Here is a 17,676-nt window from a genome sequence, read left to right on the forward strand (position 1 = left end):
AAAAAACAGCTGATCAGTAACAATGTAAACAAAATTTTGCGGTAATATTGCTGAGATTATTACAGCATTGTATTTTAGCAGTAAAATACATTCAGTTATCAGCATTTCGAAAGTAATACTAAGTGCTTACCTCTTTTGACATTTTTTAATACGATATTAGGAATCTGAGAGTTATTTCTATATAAATCCGATCACTTCCAGAGAATTCATATATTTAGAACATTTATCTGTAAAGGCTTTCCAAATTCGTTTCAACTTTATAATAAAGCTCTTTGCAGTATTATTTATTTATTTTTTACTCATCCAATATGTCAATAACATTTTTTTCTCATTAAATCTAAAAATAAATATTATTGTTTTTTCCAGTATTTAATCATTTTATCTTTCTCATTTTTTTATTTAACAGTTTATATATAATTGTCAGCAGAAATAAAATAAAACAAAAACAACAACAGCAGCAGCAAAAAACAACATTTGATCTGCAAAATAAAAGTGAAATAAAAAAATGTCTAAAATAAAAATAAACCTTTTATTATAAGAAAACACAAGATGGCTGATTAACCCCATGATCGTAACCTTCATAAAGTTAATAATAATGACGATGGATATTATGACTATGACGACTACGGAGACCTAATGCATGTTGTTTGTTCTTCAATAACGATCATTTACTCGCTCGCTCTCTTCTTACACTTGTTACAAAAAGTCAACAACAAATAGCCAGCAACAAAAGCCAGCCAACAAACAGTAAACGAATGACGAGCAAACAGCTCAAGCTACTAAATAGATTGATCTTTTGATGAACACACTGCTCAAACTCTGATCTTGTGCAATTTGATACCAATTGTGAATGCCACTTACTTGGAAATTATTATAACGGCTACAACGTTGAAGACGAAGACGACTACTACAAATAGCTATAGCTCCAATAAAGATGTTAAAATCACATCATCGTCATCAACATCATCGTGATCATCAGCAGCAGCAGCAACAACAGGAACAACGTCTATGTCTATGCTTAGTTTTCTTCTTCACTTCATGCAAATTAAACTGACATCAATACAGTAACGAACGGACAGAAACAACAGCAGCAGCATTAAACTGATATTATTATTATTATTATTATTATTGTTGTTGTTGTGTTTAATTGATGGTGCTCAGTAAAAGTTTTAAGTTTTCAAAAACAACAAGAGCACAGTAAAACGTTCAAAAAGGACCAGTTGCTTGTTTAAGTAGTATTTTCAAAACAAAAACAAAATTTGCCAAAATGTTGCAGAATACGAGTACATCGTCAACGGCTGGTCAACAGCAAATGCCACAACCAAAACTTGTTGTTATACGACGTCGGCCAAATCAAGGTTTTGGTTTTACTCTACGTCATTTTATTGCTTATCCACCGGAAGATGATCCCTCTTGGCCACAGGTAAATTATATTAATAAAATTTTAAAGGCTCATAAAAAAAATCCAAAAACAACAATTAGCCAAATATTGAAAGTTTAACAATAACAACAACATAAATGTATATGTACATACGAGGTTTAAACTGCAAAGTTGTGGGAAAATTTCTTAACAGAAGAAATAGCTTTCTCTTCAAAATATTTATAAAATATTTTGTCATGTCTAGAGATAAATTCCATTATTAGAATGTATGGACTTCAAATCTGAGGTATTCATAAACCCTTAATAAAGATATTATTGGTTTATTATAGGTATTTTATTTGGAAAATCTGCTTAATAAACCATAAATAAGCGATTAATACGTAAGAAAGTCTTTTAAGTTAAACCAGTCCATATGTCTGTTGAAAGTACGATAGCGCTCAGAGGAATGGACCTAAGAGGAGGTAAATTTTCAAGAAAATTTTATAATGATTAGAATCTAAGGCATTGAAAATGAATAAATCGGCCACGAAAAAAAGTAAGGGTTAGTCACATGGGTCGTAAATAAGTGAATTTTAGAAGGTGACCCCTCGATTGTGGACCAAGCTCTAAAGAGTGATTGATTTCTAAAAAACAATCATGTTTGTCTATTTTTATCGTATTTGCATTATTTTTGTTTGATTTATTGCCAATAAATAGATGTTCTGGTCAATTGTGCACCGATTCTCAAAAACTTTGATACAGATTTGTGTCCGTTCGAACCCTATAGTGATTTCAACAGACGGATATGGCTAGATCGTCTTAAAATTTAATATAGAGTCTACGTCCAATAGTTGTATGTGTTACAAAAGGAACGACAAAATCAATATTCTCCCACCTTTTTTCATACCATACATCGTCCATATACTGCCACCTGAGAAAAACTACCATCAAATGTTTGGGCCATTACGCACACTTTAGGAAAGTTTGCCCGAGATAAATCTTTCTATTGACATTTTTGTATTGAAATTTAGAAGAGTTTGCGAGACTTTTTGAGTGCTTTTTACTTGATCAGAAAAATAATAAATTTCAAATTTCTAAACAATTTTGTAGCAACCCTCGTATAAATTTACATAATGAATATAAGTGTGATGTTTGGAACATCCATATGTATGAACGTATACTTAATGTACATGTCGTTGAACTAATAACTGCAGTTTAAGTCGTAAACATAAATAACCGTTAATTTCTTGTTGATTTTGTGTTAGTGGCTGGCTCATCAATTAGTGTTGTACTATAATATTTTTAATTCGATTATTCGTTTGTTTTTTACTCATGCAATTAATGATAAACAAATCTTAGAAAATTATTTATTTTAAATAAATAATTTTTTAAAGCAATTGGGAAACTAGTGTTTATCTTTCATGCTTAATCGGTTATTCAGTTATTTTCAAATAACCATAAAACATATTTGAATATAGTTTATGCTTGAATAAAGGTGTAAAGAATTTATAACTACCTAGTTGTTTATTCATTAATAATTTATTTGAATGTTATTGATCTTTTATTATACGTCTTAGAGATTGTATTGCAGCTGATTTTTTAAATATAATATGAATTCATTTAAAGTTAAATTATTCAATATTTTCTGTAAGTTAGAACATTTAAGTTGTGAAGGTATTATTCTAAGACAAAAACATATTTTCAAAGAGCATTAACTGTTAGGGCTATCAGCTCGGAAAGCACTTAATTATTAAATCAAATTTGACTGGGATGTTGTGGTCACTAGTAAACACTGAATTAATCTGAATATAAAGTACTGTTTAATTAACCATTAGTTAAGGTAATAAAAGTAAGTCGGAAGTTGTATAAAATATATATATGCAAGGTCTGCACTGTCTAGTACATATCTTATGAAATTTCCTTCTTTGTTGATTATAAATCGTCTGCATTTTGATAATTATCATTAACTCAATATGTTTATTTTTTTATATTAACAAAATTAATTATTTTATTATAATTAATATGATTGTGTTTTATTTTAAATATTCACCACTTTTGATTTTGTGTTATGCTTCGTTAGGTTTTTCGTATTTAAGCAAGAAGTGTAAAAATGCTTATGCTTTTAAAGCACAGTGTTTAAACTGTGAAAATTTTGGGAATTTAGTTGTTTTTTTAATATTGTCATTCTGTTTATAATACATAGAAATATTGGTCTTAGATCCATGGTGTTCTTCCGTCTGTCATTTGATAGCATTCGTATAAGTTGAAGGAGCTTAAAGGTTGAAGTTTTCGTTATAGTCGGTCCTCTCGAATTAGAATTATCTGAGTTAGATTACAAAATCTAAATTTTGGTCGTTGGACTCGCAAATGATACGAAAAAATTTATGCTTTTAAGAAATACTTTTCGCAAAGGGGGATGAATACTTCATACACTACTCAAATCCCAGGGTGGCATTGAAAACGTCACAAACGTCAATTTAAGAAGTTTGTGCTGGACCAACAAAAACTCTAAATAAGAAAATCTTGGAGACTACAAATTTTGTCAAAGACGATGGAAATCAATTAAGTAAGTTAGGAACGTGATGGTACTAAATAATGTACAATATTAATTCGCGAATATTTCATTATCATATATCACCCAGCAGTTAGGTCGGACCGTCCCGAACTCCCTATTTAACCTACCACATAGGGTTTCACCTAGCCACCGACTGTCCAGGTGACAAGCTATTTTAACGTATGCTTGTCCTACAAGGAAGTCAATCGTCACCCCATAGGTAACAAAAAGACAGACAAGTGCTTTTTAAGTGTCCCCCTCTCGCTTACAAAGGGGACACTAAAGTGACGATTATCTTCACCCTCGTTTACAAAGGGTACATCCGTGACGAAAGACGAATTAGAGCCAACCAGGTGGTTAGACGTTAGTGGATATCACTGTCTTTTTCGGATGCATTGACGCTTTGTCGAACTGCAGGGTCAATATTAATAAGAACAGAAGGGTAATATTTGAACGAGGTCCATTAATGAGGGTTTAAATAGTGACAGTACTCTTCCGAATTAAAAAATATTAATTTTTAAAAACAAATCTTTTTATCCAATTATTATATCCATAAACTGGTTTTTTGTAAGAGGAGTTATATGCGTGGATCCACATAAAATTTGGCTCGCAAGGAACTTACTTGAATCGAATTGCGAAATTTTGTGGCATTTGCTTCATATACAACGAATTTGTGAATGTTTGAAGCTTTTTACACAATATTCTGGGGGTTACATTTGTATGGGGGCTATGTGAAATCGTTGACCGATTTTGTCCATTTTCTGATCAATAAGGAATACCTCTTTTTATGTGAACGTGCCAACAACAGACAGACGGACGGATATAGCTAGATCGTCTTAGAATCTTACGAGATCCCAGAATATAAATATATGGGGTCTGTGAACAATATTTCGATGTGTTACACACGGAATGACAAAATCAATATAATCCCATCTTATATTCCCATCAATATTCTTTTGCAAATCAGGACGACTTAGAACCCCGGGTGACATTGAAAATCATTTAAGACTCAAAATGGGAGAATCTTGGGGACTTAAACTTTTCACAAATATTCTTTATTGATGCAAGTATTAAAAAACTAGCAAAGTGGGTCACCCGATTAAAATTTACGTAAAACGTTTTAGGTTTAAGAAATATTATTTTTCAAAAAATAGAGTGTTGTTTTAAATTTTCCCGAAATTTGTACATAATATGAAACACTGTAGTTTAGGAAATCTATTATTTTATTTGCTAAGCATTGGCCATTAATGTTAAAGTGTGCGTGTAAGTGAGAGTGTATACATTTGTGTTATTGTTAAGTTTATTTTGAATTTGCACTAATTTCATTTTCAACAACAATTTCATTTGTTGTTGTAAATTTTTCTTCTCAGTTCCTAACAGTTCTCCTAATGACTTAATGTATCCCTTTTAAAGAGTATTTTTCTTAAATGACCACCTGATTGACTCGATTGTAATTGTTGATACATTTCTCACTCGTGTGCTCTTTGTAAAGTGGAGAGGAAGTCAATCCGAGATTACAGTGTTTCTAAGTAGAGGAAGTCAGTAGACACATTGGAGTCCCGTTTGTATTGTTAACAATATAGAAAGGAATTTAGTCACCACTTTTATAATCCCAAGTAATGCATAAATTAAAATAATAGGCACCTAAGTAATGGAGAGAGGATCTATAAATGTATTTTTTTATATTGCTCATTAGAAATGAATATGCTCTTATGTGTTTTAGAACTGTAGTTGATTACAGCTTTTCATTCAAGAAAGCTAGGAGAAAGCACCTAAAACTGCAGGGTTATATGTATTACAAAAATTGCAATTTGTTGTTGTTGTAGTTGCTGGTGTTTTTCATAATATGCTCTTCAACTTTACCAGCAACAACTACAAAAAACCATTAACAACTTTAAACCACTACAACATAATTTAACGCTTTATTTTATTTTGTTTCGTTTTATATATTTTTTTTCCAACTTCTTTCTTAATTTCTGCAACTCCAAAACAAAACTCTCTGTTTCTTGACTATGATGATGATGATGATGGTACGATGGGTACAATGAATAAATAAATGGATGGATTTTGCCGTATATGTTGGTTGTATGATTGTATTATTTATGCATTCGTTTCATTCGTGTGTTGTGTTGAATATGTGTAGGAAGCATCCGAACCGTACCAAGTGAAAGCTATGGAAACGATTTTCATAAAAGAAGTACATCCGAATGGACCCGCTTACTATGCCAACCTGCAGACAGGCGATCGCGTTCTAATGGTGAACAACACACCAATAGCTGGTATCGCCTACAGTAACATTGTGTCGATGATCAAGCAAACGCCTTCGGAGTTGAAATTGTTGGTGGTGCCCAAGGAGTGTGATGTTTTGCAAATGGTAAGTGTTTTTTAGTTGTCTTTTAACTGAACATTTGGTATTTCTTTTTTTATTTTGGTTTATTATTATTTTATTTAATAACTTTTTGTTGTAAATAAAATGGTGGTGTAACCGTTAATGTGCAAAATGATTGAAAGTTATAAAAAGTAAATTAATGTGTCTTTCTTTTTTCTACTTTTTTCCTCCATTTTTTTTTCTGTACAGCATTATACAAGTATTGCTCATACCCCACAATCAAATGTTACCAATGTAGGAAATGGTAATAGTGCCTCCTCTGCCTCTAATAACACAAACACTAATTTCCCTTCTTTAACATCGTCATCGACGTCGTCTGGTGCTCTTTTACCCCTGTCTGTGGCGATGGTGGGTAAACCTTTTCCTGTACAACACCAGCAACATCAATTGATCTCATTTCCTGCTTCTCAGCAGGCCAGTCGTTCCGGTAGTATTACTAGCACTAACAGTTTAAGACCTTTAACAAATTCGGATTATATGGATATAGCAACAGCCCAGAGTTATCATCATCAGCAGCAGCAACAACAACACCAACAGCAACAACTTTCAGGCAATATACTTACACATAGTGATAGTGGCAGTTATTTGCGGTAAGTTTACAGAAAATTAAATTATATTTTTATTTATTATTTAAAAAATGTGTTTAAATCCTTGTTGAAATTGCAAAGATAAAAATATTTTGCTAAAAAAAGTTAGTTGCTTTTTAAAGGAGGATCGATTATCTTCGAATTTATGAAAATATTCAGAAATAAGTTAAATTTTGAAATGTTGTCATTCCATTAAACGATTGATAGGGAACATAACTCATTATTAGTATTAGTTTTGAAATAATGTTAATTTGGTAACGGATTTTTTGGGGTAGGGGCTGTTTTTGGATCCAACACATTACAGAAAGACGATCTCTTATTTTGACACGATTTTTGATTTTCGAACTAACCTTACTCTTTCCGATTTTGAATAAGAAAGAAGGATTTAAAGATCAGTGCAATTTATTGATCAGTAATTTACAAATTTATAGGGAAACAGATAGTTAGTTCAGTGATCAGTTACAGACTTCTTAAAAATGTTCATTCCAATGATTTCGTCATGTTCCCCTTCAATCATGTGGATTGTAGGAACTAGAACCGGTCCCTACAGTCTGGGATGTGTTGATTCCCAGCAGGGCACTTTCTGACTATTTTACGTGGGTTCAGTGTTAAAGCAAAAGAGAGCACATAAGAGAACACTTTACCAATCACTGCTTTAGATGTTTTTATTGCTATTTTCTCATCTATCTACATTAGTTTGTTAGAAGCGGGTTAAAAAAAAATCTCTAAACCAGTCGCAAAATATTTCAAATACGATTAAAAATTTCTTAAAATAAAAATTACTTTAAAAATATTTCCATCCAATTGATTGTTAGGGTATAAATAATATGTATAAAGAAACAATGATGAAATCATGCATATGATTAAAAAACCACATAATCTGGTCAGATCTCTCATTAATAAGACAGCTGTAATCAGTTTTAATTTTAACTTTCTTTGTTTTGCATTCATTGCAAATCAAAAATAAACACACAAAACAAATGGCCAGCAAAAAACCACACTTTGATTTAATTCAATTATTTAATTGAAATCGTGAATAAAAAAAAATAATATTAAATCACAACTCAATTCATAATTATTAAAATAAATTGTTTATTTTCAAACATGATGAAGCGTTTAACTATGACTATGGCCTTTGTAACCAATACCACTAGCGCAATAAAACCCAGCCCAACCTCTATACCCACCACCAATAACAAATCGACCATAGTGCAAGCAATTGTGCAGTTAAAATGCATTTTTCAATGTTTTGTCTTTTGTTTGAGTATATTTTGAATGAAAAAAAAAGAAAAAAGTAATTTGTTTTTGTGTATTGTTTATATATTCGTAACCATGTATATAATTCTCTAAAGATAAATAATGAAACAAAAATGTTAAAAATCAAGTAGAAAAAAAAAAACATTATGGAAATGTCAGTATATCGATATTTAACTGATAAGATATACAGACACAATAAGATAAGATTGCTGTAACAACAAATAATAAATGATATTGAAAAAATGTTTATGCTGACGTCAAATGTCGTTAACATAGACATACTTATTTATACATATAGATATTCTTTGACAGACATACTGATAGATACTCACCTTTAGATATTTACAAATTAATTAAGATCCTTTATGTATTTTTTGTTCTTTATTTTTGAAAATCCCACTTTTGCAATGCGATTGTCTGTATTGCTATGAAAACGAGAAAAGTCTGATCATAGCCTAGTAGTAATCTCAATAAACGAGTTCGATGTTTTATCTTCAATTTAAATTGAAATCGGAAAAGAGTTAATCAACCTTAATTTCATATTAATGGCGAACGCTCTTCATTCTTTCTCTTCTTGCTACTATTGTGAATTGTGGGTGACTATTGTTAACTGTTCATACACGATAAATGATTTTGTGAATTCTTTGTGAATTCGAATGATGAATAGAATCTTTAAAAACGGTACAATTTCTGTGACCTGTCACAGAGTGTCAATTGAGAATAGATGTGAAAATGTAAACTGACATCTATCTATTGGGGGTATAAATTCAAAATTCGGAATTATTTTAAGTGTTTAGCTTTTATATTACAAACATACATTTATTCAAAGTTTTGACCATTATTGGCTATAACCTTTTCCATCTTTCTGGCACCATATCGATCCGCTTCAAAAGAACTGCTCATCTTTTTGAGGCCAAAAACGAATCAATTACGGATACCATGTTTTGAACTGAAGTGTATACCGGAGAAACAAATAGTAGTCGTACGGGACAAGGTCTAGACAGTAAGGCTAGGCAAAACTTATCAACCACGTTCTTCTAAATAGTTTTTAAAAAGTAAGACAAAATGTGACCGAGCTTTGTCATGATGGAATATTACGCTTTCATGTCTGGCTGCATACTCTGGGCGTTTTTCAGCTAATGATCACTTTAAATGAATCAGTTGCATTCGTTACAGGTTCTCTGGTCTGGCTAAATTTCAGCAGTTTAGGACCGTATTATATATGGTGCCGATTCAGCTAATTTGCCGACCTTTACATACGATCTCTTACACTCCTTCTCCTTCACAAACGATCATTCCGGAAGTAATGATTCGGTTCAAAAATCTTTCAACGTCTTTCGGCTTCGAGTTGTATGGTTCCCAATTTCTCTACTTTATAAGGAATTTTTCATCGCATGCAATGATTTGGTGCAAAAATTTTTCAGTGTTTCTCAGCTTTGATTCGTATGGTAGCCAATTTTTATACTTTTTAATGAATCCTACTGCTCTCAAACGTTTTAAAAGTGTTGTTTGAATGATTTTTTAAGGTCTTGTTGAGTTTGACAACAATCTTCATTTCTAGATCTTTTCGGATAATATTGAGAGAGATTTATTCATATAAAAAGTTGGATCGGGAAATTTAGATTAATTTTTTTATCGGAAGGAATGATTCGGTTCAAAAAGCTTTCAAGGTCTTTCGGCTTTGATTGGTAAGGTTGCCGATTTCTCTAATTCTGAAGAAAATTTTTTAAGGGATGGACTGATTTGGTGCAAAAATATTTCAAGATCTTTCGGCCTTGATTCGTATGGTAGCCAATTTCTCCATTTTTGAACGAATCCTACTGCTCTCAAACGTTTTAATTCTGTTGTATAAATGATTTTTTAAGCTCTTATTGAGTTTGATAACAATATTTATTGAATAATATCTCCAATTCTCGATCTTATCGGAATAAATTGAGAGATTTTTCCATATTTAATATGAAGGAACTAGTACTGAATCCTTAACCTGTTAAAGTATTACCGACAGTTTAAAATTCAAATTCATAAATATTATTTTATAATCGTCTAAAGATATAGTTATCATTATCAGAAGGAAACAATCACGTGACTGGTTCAAAATAGAATCATTGCTTCATATTCTGAGAGATCTTTTAAAAAGTCCAATAATTCTTTGAATAAATATGGGAATCAAACTAAGTACTTTTATAATTTTATTTTAATAAATTTTTTAGAGTTTTATGATTCATGTTCTAAATTTCCCATGAACTTTAAATACGCGTCTTATATGTTAATTATATAACAAAAACAAATTCTCTACTTATAACAATAAATTCTATACAATAATAAAAGTAAAACGAAAAAATATAATAATTCCTCCAGATACTAAATAAATGAATATTATTTGGATTTTATGCCTTTAAAGTGTACAACAGACAACAAACGTACGAACGATGATAATAATGTCTTCGAAAGAAGAAGGAGGTCATTTTGGCACCATATAAAATTCCATATAAAAATATTTAACATGATCGTTATACTCATCATCAACACTTCAACATATTGGAGTGGCATTTCAAAAGGCCGACATATCCGTTTTGACACAAGTAAAAGTTTTTTTTTTTTTTTGCTGTTGTGGTAAACATGTTGTTATTTTTATTTTCTATAACATTCTAAACTTTTTTGCATAAATACAATAAAAACTACTCTCTCAACCAGTGGATATTTAAATACAAGTACTCATATGTTAGTTGTTATAGTTTTTTTGTTCAGTTTTTTTATTTTTTTAATGTCATGTGAAATGTTGTGAATTCTAGCAAATAAAAAAAGTTTATAAAAAAAAATTATATTTTTATATATTTTATTATGAATTAAAAAATATTTATATTGTAATAAAAAAACACACATCTGTTCAATTTTAAGAAATTTTTTTTATTATATTTTTTTTATATATACTTGTTGGATTTGTAGGCGTTATTTTACTTTTGTTTCTACATATTTATAATCATAGTGATTATAAAACCTGTATGTATCTTTATACTTGTATCTATAATATTACACTTAGATACATGTAACAATATAATTAGCATTGTGTTAGTTAGTTGTAATTTAGTGTTAGATACATGATTTCTTGTCACTTTATTTTATATTTTTTATAAATGTAAAATACAATAAGTTAATAATAAATAATGACATTTATTTGGATTTATGTTAAAGAAGATGTCCAACAAGAGAAGGAAACTGTCATAAAACTTGTCCCTGAAAAGGTTATTTTGGCACTGGTATTAATTCAAGTTCTCACACTCTATATGTATATATGCATGTAAATTTAAATTTTGATACGTTAACTATTTTGAGACCTCCGGTATGTTAGTGGTTAGTGTTCTAGTCTGGTAGACTGGAGGTGGTGAGTTCGCTTCCCACCTGAGGCACTACTTAAGGAGCTCACAAAAGGCCCGATAAAGCCCTAGGTGTATTTCTTCGGATTTGATATATATACATCCTCCTTTCAAACTTACTAACTAACTATTACCTATTTTCGATGTTGAATAGTACACATGTCGCAAAATTGCTACAATAGAATTATGCATATAATTTAAATCCTTTGGAAAATATTCTCGTAAATTACGAAAATATTTCTTTACTTTCGTTAAATGTCACATGCCTTAACGAAATTATTTCTCTTAAATATAACAAAGTTACAAAAGTTTTTCGTACTTTCGTAAAATTAGAAAAAGTCTTAATTACATAATATTTCGTATTATACACGACATTTTCATGAATATTGCGAAAAATGTAGTTACGAACTTTTTTCGTAAAGTTAAGCATAGATTATTTACAGTGTGTTAATAACACAGGCTAACGATGAAAAATATTTTCACTAATCCTAGTGTTATTTGGTGTACTGATTCCGAATATGGAAATAAAAAAGTCGTATCAACCACTAATGTTCCACATTTTCATATTTTAATACTTCTGTATACTTGTCCCAAATATAAAATTCTGTAATTTTACAAAAGTTGCGAATAGTCTTTCTTTAGACTTATTCTTTAAGTTATAAAAATGCATTTTTAACTGGAGCCACCATGGCTCAGAAGGGGATGAATTTATCTTCTTGGATATTAACAGCACATGATTGCAATATGTATGCAATTATCGTCCCAATAAGATATAAAATCGGTTAAAAATTGTAAAATGATCGGAGGAATTTGGCGTGACCGACCGATAAAATACCCTACACCAGTTAATAGCATATATTGTGATTTATATACATATTTAAACAATTTATTGATGGAAAACTAATTTTCTGAAATAGGCTTTATATCGGGACTGGCGAAAAATGTGAACCGATCCCTATAAAAGTTGGTTTTTGTTATCTTCATTGTGGACATGTAACCTATTATTCGGCAGGGTCATCAACGTCGAGATACGAGTATATTAAACATAATTATGTGCTTAAAAACCCTATTCGGGGATATCAGTTCTATGGAGGCTACCTGGAATAATGAACTGATCTTAACAATTTTCAATAGTCGTAGTCCCTGGAACAATAGAAGATCGTGTATCAAATTTGATTGAATTAGCTTCAAAATTGCTACCTGTAGTTTTTCAAGCCCTATTGGGGGTTAGGTAAAATAATGCACCGATCTTAACCATTTTCGTCCCGGGGACAATAGAAGATCACATACCAAATTTCATTGAATCTTTAAAATTGCGACCTGTAGTTTGATTATAATGTTTACATGGACGGACAGACGATGGTTTGTCTGAGTATACTGATCATAAATGTTAAAAGTAAGCAAAGTAAAGTGTGATTGGATTCTTTTAAGTCCGAACCCGATCTTGGAAACAAAATGAAAAATTTCGGATAATTCCAAAACACCTTTTTGATAAAAACATAAATGGTAAACATCAATATTAATTAATTGAAATTTTGAATTTTCGACATAATATTGGATTGCCTTTTTCAAATTTCAGCCAATTCGTATAAGTTCCAACCCTAAATTAACATACAACTAAACATAGAGCTTAATATTCCTAACCATATACAAAAATTTTCAAATAAATTGATTTAAAGAGCACAAGTTATTAGGATTAAAGCAATTTCACAAATTTCCATATTAACTTAGCCAACAAACGAGTTCGATTTCCATTTGCAAAATAAGGGTTTTCTTGCCTCTATTGTTTTCATATCATACATACATTCAAAATGCTTTAAAATTTCTTTCATCCATAAAAATTCGTTAAATACAATGATAAAAATTACTTTCCTCAATTAAATTATCAATTTTTTGAATCTCTGTCAACGACTAAGACATGACATGATGGTTGGTTAGTATTAGTAGTAGTAGTAGTAGTAGAAACCATCAGTAGTCTTACTAAATTATAAGCATCAGCACTCATTCACGTCTTGTCATTCTTTATTATAATTTTTTCTCTTCTAAATGATGACTTATTCTCGTGGCTGAAATTCATATGTTAAAAACATGATTTATCTATCTTACATATGTATGTATATGTAAATGTAGTTTAAAACATACATGTATGCAATTTTAAGTTCATCTTATAAAGAAAATAAAAATGTATATATTCACACTTAATACAAGATGTAGATAAACTTTTGTCTGAGTCCATGTATTTTTTTAGATTAGATCTTTGTTATATTAATTGTAGACTTGTTGTTGTTGTTGTTGCTGTAAGATATGCAGCTAGCAACATTCTTGCAAATATTTGAAATATTTTTCTTTCATTTCAATTTATTTTGTTGCATTCATAGAATATTTACGCATTCATGTTAACGAACGAATGAATGTCTGTCCGTCTGTCCTTTACTTAATAGTTGCAAATTTGATTTAATTAAAATATTTACCCAGTTTCCATGTTTGCAATATGATGGTGTGGTTTTGTATTTATAAAAAATGAAAATTACCAACTGCTGTCTGCTTGATTTTGTACAATTTTAATTTTTTTTGTTTTCGTTTGTTTTACATACTTGTTCAAATCCAAAGAAATCATTCCACAACAATGGTTCCTAACATGCAGACATTAAGTCGTCACTTACAGCGTTTTTGTTTTTCTTTTAATTTTATTATTATTTGTTAGCAAATTTATGTATATATGTGGTATTAATGTAAACAGGGGATGGATACCTCAATGTCATCTATAATTTTATTTTGACATTGTTGTGTTGTCATTTTACTCTTTTTATACCCACCATCAGAAAAGATGGGGGGTATATTGATTTTGTCATTCCGTTTGTAACACATCGAAATATTGGTCATAGACCCACAAAAGTATATATATTCTGGGTCCTCATTAAATTCTAAGACGATCTAGCCATGTCTGTCCGTCCGTCCGTCCGTCTGTCTGTCTGTCTGTTGAAAGCATGATAGAGTCCGAATGGAAAGAGCTAGAGGGTTGAAATTTCACATAAATATTTCTTATAGGTAAGTTTTGTTTGGTATTGAAAATGGGCAATATCGGTCCACGTTTTCGGATAGCCCCCATACAAGTGGCCCTCGAAAAGCAGCTTTAACAGCCATAACTTGTTTAAAAATGCGAATATAGCGATGAAATTCGACATAAGTAAGTTTCTTGTGATCCAAAATCACTGTGCAAAATTTTATGAGGATCGGTCCATAATTGACCCTACCCCCCATATAAGGTCCCCTTCAGAAAATGACTTTAACGCTCATTACTGGCTTAAAAATTCTAGTATATAGATGAAATTCGTCATAAGTAAGTTTCATACGAGTCAAAATCTATCTAAAAAATTTTATGTTGATCGGTTCATGATTGACCCTACCCCCATATAAGGTCCCCTTCAGAAAATTCCTTTAACGCTTATAACTGGCCTAATAATACGAATATATAGATGAAATTCGATATAAGTAAGTTTCATTCGAGTCAAACGAGGTTTGATGGTGGGTATATAAGATTCGGCATAGCCGAATATAACACTCTTACTTGTTTGTCTTGAAATTTTCGTCCAAATTTTCATATTTTCATAAGGAGATTATTTGAAAGTAAGCAAATGGGTATATAAAACTAGTCCTTGATTTTTACTTTGACATTTCTACCATTTTATCTGAAGCGGACTTTGCTATTTTAAACTGACATTAAATCTGTAATTTTCGAAACTTTAATTAGTTTTTAATAAAATTTCACATGCGTTAAGAGGAGTTTATGTCATGGACTTATGGGTGTGTAAAATATATTAAACACTATACAAATTCTTTGTGTTTCGAGAACTGTACTATCTGTGAAATCTGCTAGTCGAAGACTATAAAAATCCCGTGACCACTGGCTATAATATCAATACAAAATTTGGCAGTATCTTTTAGACTTACATTAAACTAAGTTGTGCCTATTTTTGTGGATGATTTACATTAACACATAGATAAACAGGCGGGGGTAAAGCCAACCCCCAAGATTAATAAAACACGAGAATTTGCTGTAAAATGGACTAGCTACTTTAATATGATGTTGACCGCAAATTCAATGCAGTTCACACAGTTCTGTTTCGAGACATTATTATATAGACATATATACAAATTTCATTTCATTTCCGTTGGGATAACTTCTCTCAATTGAACTTACATACGATGTACTATATGAATCAATCGGTTTTTTGTCTTTACGTGTTTGTATCCGCAGTTTTTTTCATCTTTTTATTTCTTTCATATCAACAACAAATCAGCTCAAGACATTAGACGACTTATGTTGCGCTTTAGTAATCGTTGGTAATTGTGCGGGTGGAATGTACAAATGTATGAGCATGTAAATACCGCAAAAAAAAAAAAACAGATACTCACAGACAAACCGACATGCACACAGACACATAAATAAACATTTTGTACGTGGAAGTAGTACTTTTTGGATTCATACCAGTAGAAAAAGAAATAAACAAGCAAAGCAATAACAATATATACAAAAAACGAAAGACAAACCAATTACAATACCAATTATTTGATATGTATGTTACGAGTATTCAAATTTAGTCTACAACTATTTATGTTCGTCTGTCTGTCAGTCATTTGGAATGTGTGTTCATTCGTACTCGTATTACAAACTATTTAACCAACTTTAGTAATCTTTTGTTTTTATTCACTTACAAACATTTCTCCGCTTTTAGTTGCAAGTATTTTGTAACACTTTTGTACTTATTTTGTCATTTATTGTTGTTGTTGTTTTTTTGTAATCACGATTAACAATTTGAAGACGACTTCTCTCTTACTTAAAACATGAGGTTTTTCCTTATTTTTTTCTCTTGAATAAAATATTAAATAAAAGACTTTGTTTGTTTTTCTCAATGGCGAAATGAAAGCTTCTTCTTTATTTTGCTTCTTTTTCACTTTTTTACCCTTGGGCTAAATTTTCATTTTGTATAAGTATTTATATGTATTTTTTTCATTATAATTTTCTTGAAAATTGTCATTTATTTACTTTTAGTCTTCTTCATATTTATGTCTTTTATGATTTCCAAGATTTACTTTTATGATTTTTTAATGTAGACATTATTATTTAACTAGACATCCAGACGCTTTATTTCCACTGGTATTAAAGACTCATAAAGAAAATATTATGAATTGCATTCTTCTTGTGTTTCGTTTTATTGCTTTTGGCTTTGGTTGATTTTTTAGTTTTTTTTTTGTATGAGATTGATTGGAATGCTTTGATGATAAGTCTGGCTGGAAGAGTTCTTAAAGCCTTGTGGTATTCATGTTATACGGGTACACAGCGTAGTCAGTTTTTTTTTGATAAATATACAATTTTAATTTCAAATTCTGATATATACGATGAAAGGTATTCTAGTCTAATGATTGATGATGATTATAAACAGATGTTTTTAGTTTATACATCTAATAGTTTAGAGTGATTTAAAAATCTTCTATGCTTTCTATTTCGGTCAGTTATTTATGAAGAAAATAGTATTTAATGTAAAATGAAATTTAGTAAAATGAAGATTATTGTAAATTGTTACGAAAAAACCTTTTTAAAGTCATGTAGTGTAATAGTTTTTAGCCTTAACATTCCTATATCAAATATTATAAAGCTTTTTGAACGTTACCCTAATAGAAAGAGAATTTATATATAACTAGTCTGATTCATTAAATGATATGAAATGTACAATTTATATCCGTGCAATCCATAATATGAGTTGACCATTAAGTCATCTGCTAAATTAGATTTCAGTTTGCCGCACAAAACTATGATCATAAAATATAACCACACCAATTTTCGGGTGGCAATTACGAACCTAAATCGAAATTTCAGATTGTCGAGATTTGAATACCCACAAGAAATAGACAATAAACTTTTACGATCTCAGTTTACACTAACAATTCGAAAACTTAAACGATCAATTAACTCCAGTTTTAGCTCCAAGAATTTTACCTCCTTGGTTAGTCTGGTGTCATTTTCTTCATATAGCTTTCAAGTAAAAGTACATTTGCTAAATCAGATTTAAGATTGGCGCAGAAAACTGTGATCACACTAAAAATGTAACCAGGCCAATTTTCTGGTGGCGATTACAAACCTAAATCTAAATATC

General features: G+C 30.4%; 1 protein-coding gene across 3 annotated transcripts in view; it reads left to right on the forward strand.

Moving 5' to 3' along the window:
* The first annotated feature begins 386 nt into the window (after positions 1-386).
* Positions 387-17,676, forward strand: part of LOC119601012 (rho GTPase-activating protein 21) — a 56,611-nt gene continuing 39,321 nt past the window's right edge. For 2 of the 3 annotated variants that reach the window (XM_037951634.1, XM_037951636.1), the window contains exons 1-3: positions 388-1,423; positions 6,058-6,288; positions 6,493-6,893. In XM_037951634.1, coding sequence (XP_037807562.1) covers positions 1,268-1,423; positions 6,058-6,288; positions 6,493-6,893 — 788 coding nt within the window. In that variant the 5' untranslated portion in view covers positions 388-1,267. Of the gene's footprint in view, positions 1,424-6,057; positions 6,289-6,492; positions 6,894-17,676 lie in introns of all 3 variants that reach the window. The other variant, XM_037951635.1, reaches the window with a different exon arrangement.

This window comes from Lucilia sericata, unplaced genomic scaffold (genome assembly GCF_015586225.1).
Source record: "Lucilia sericata isolate MDLA Ls3-8-SP2 unplaced genomic scaffold, ASM1558622v1 Contig000135F_arrow, whole genome shotgun sequence".
Taxonomy (NCBI): domain Eukaryota; kingdom Metazoa; phylum Arthropoda; class Insecta; order Diptera; family Calliphoridae; genus Lucilia; species Lucilia sericata.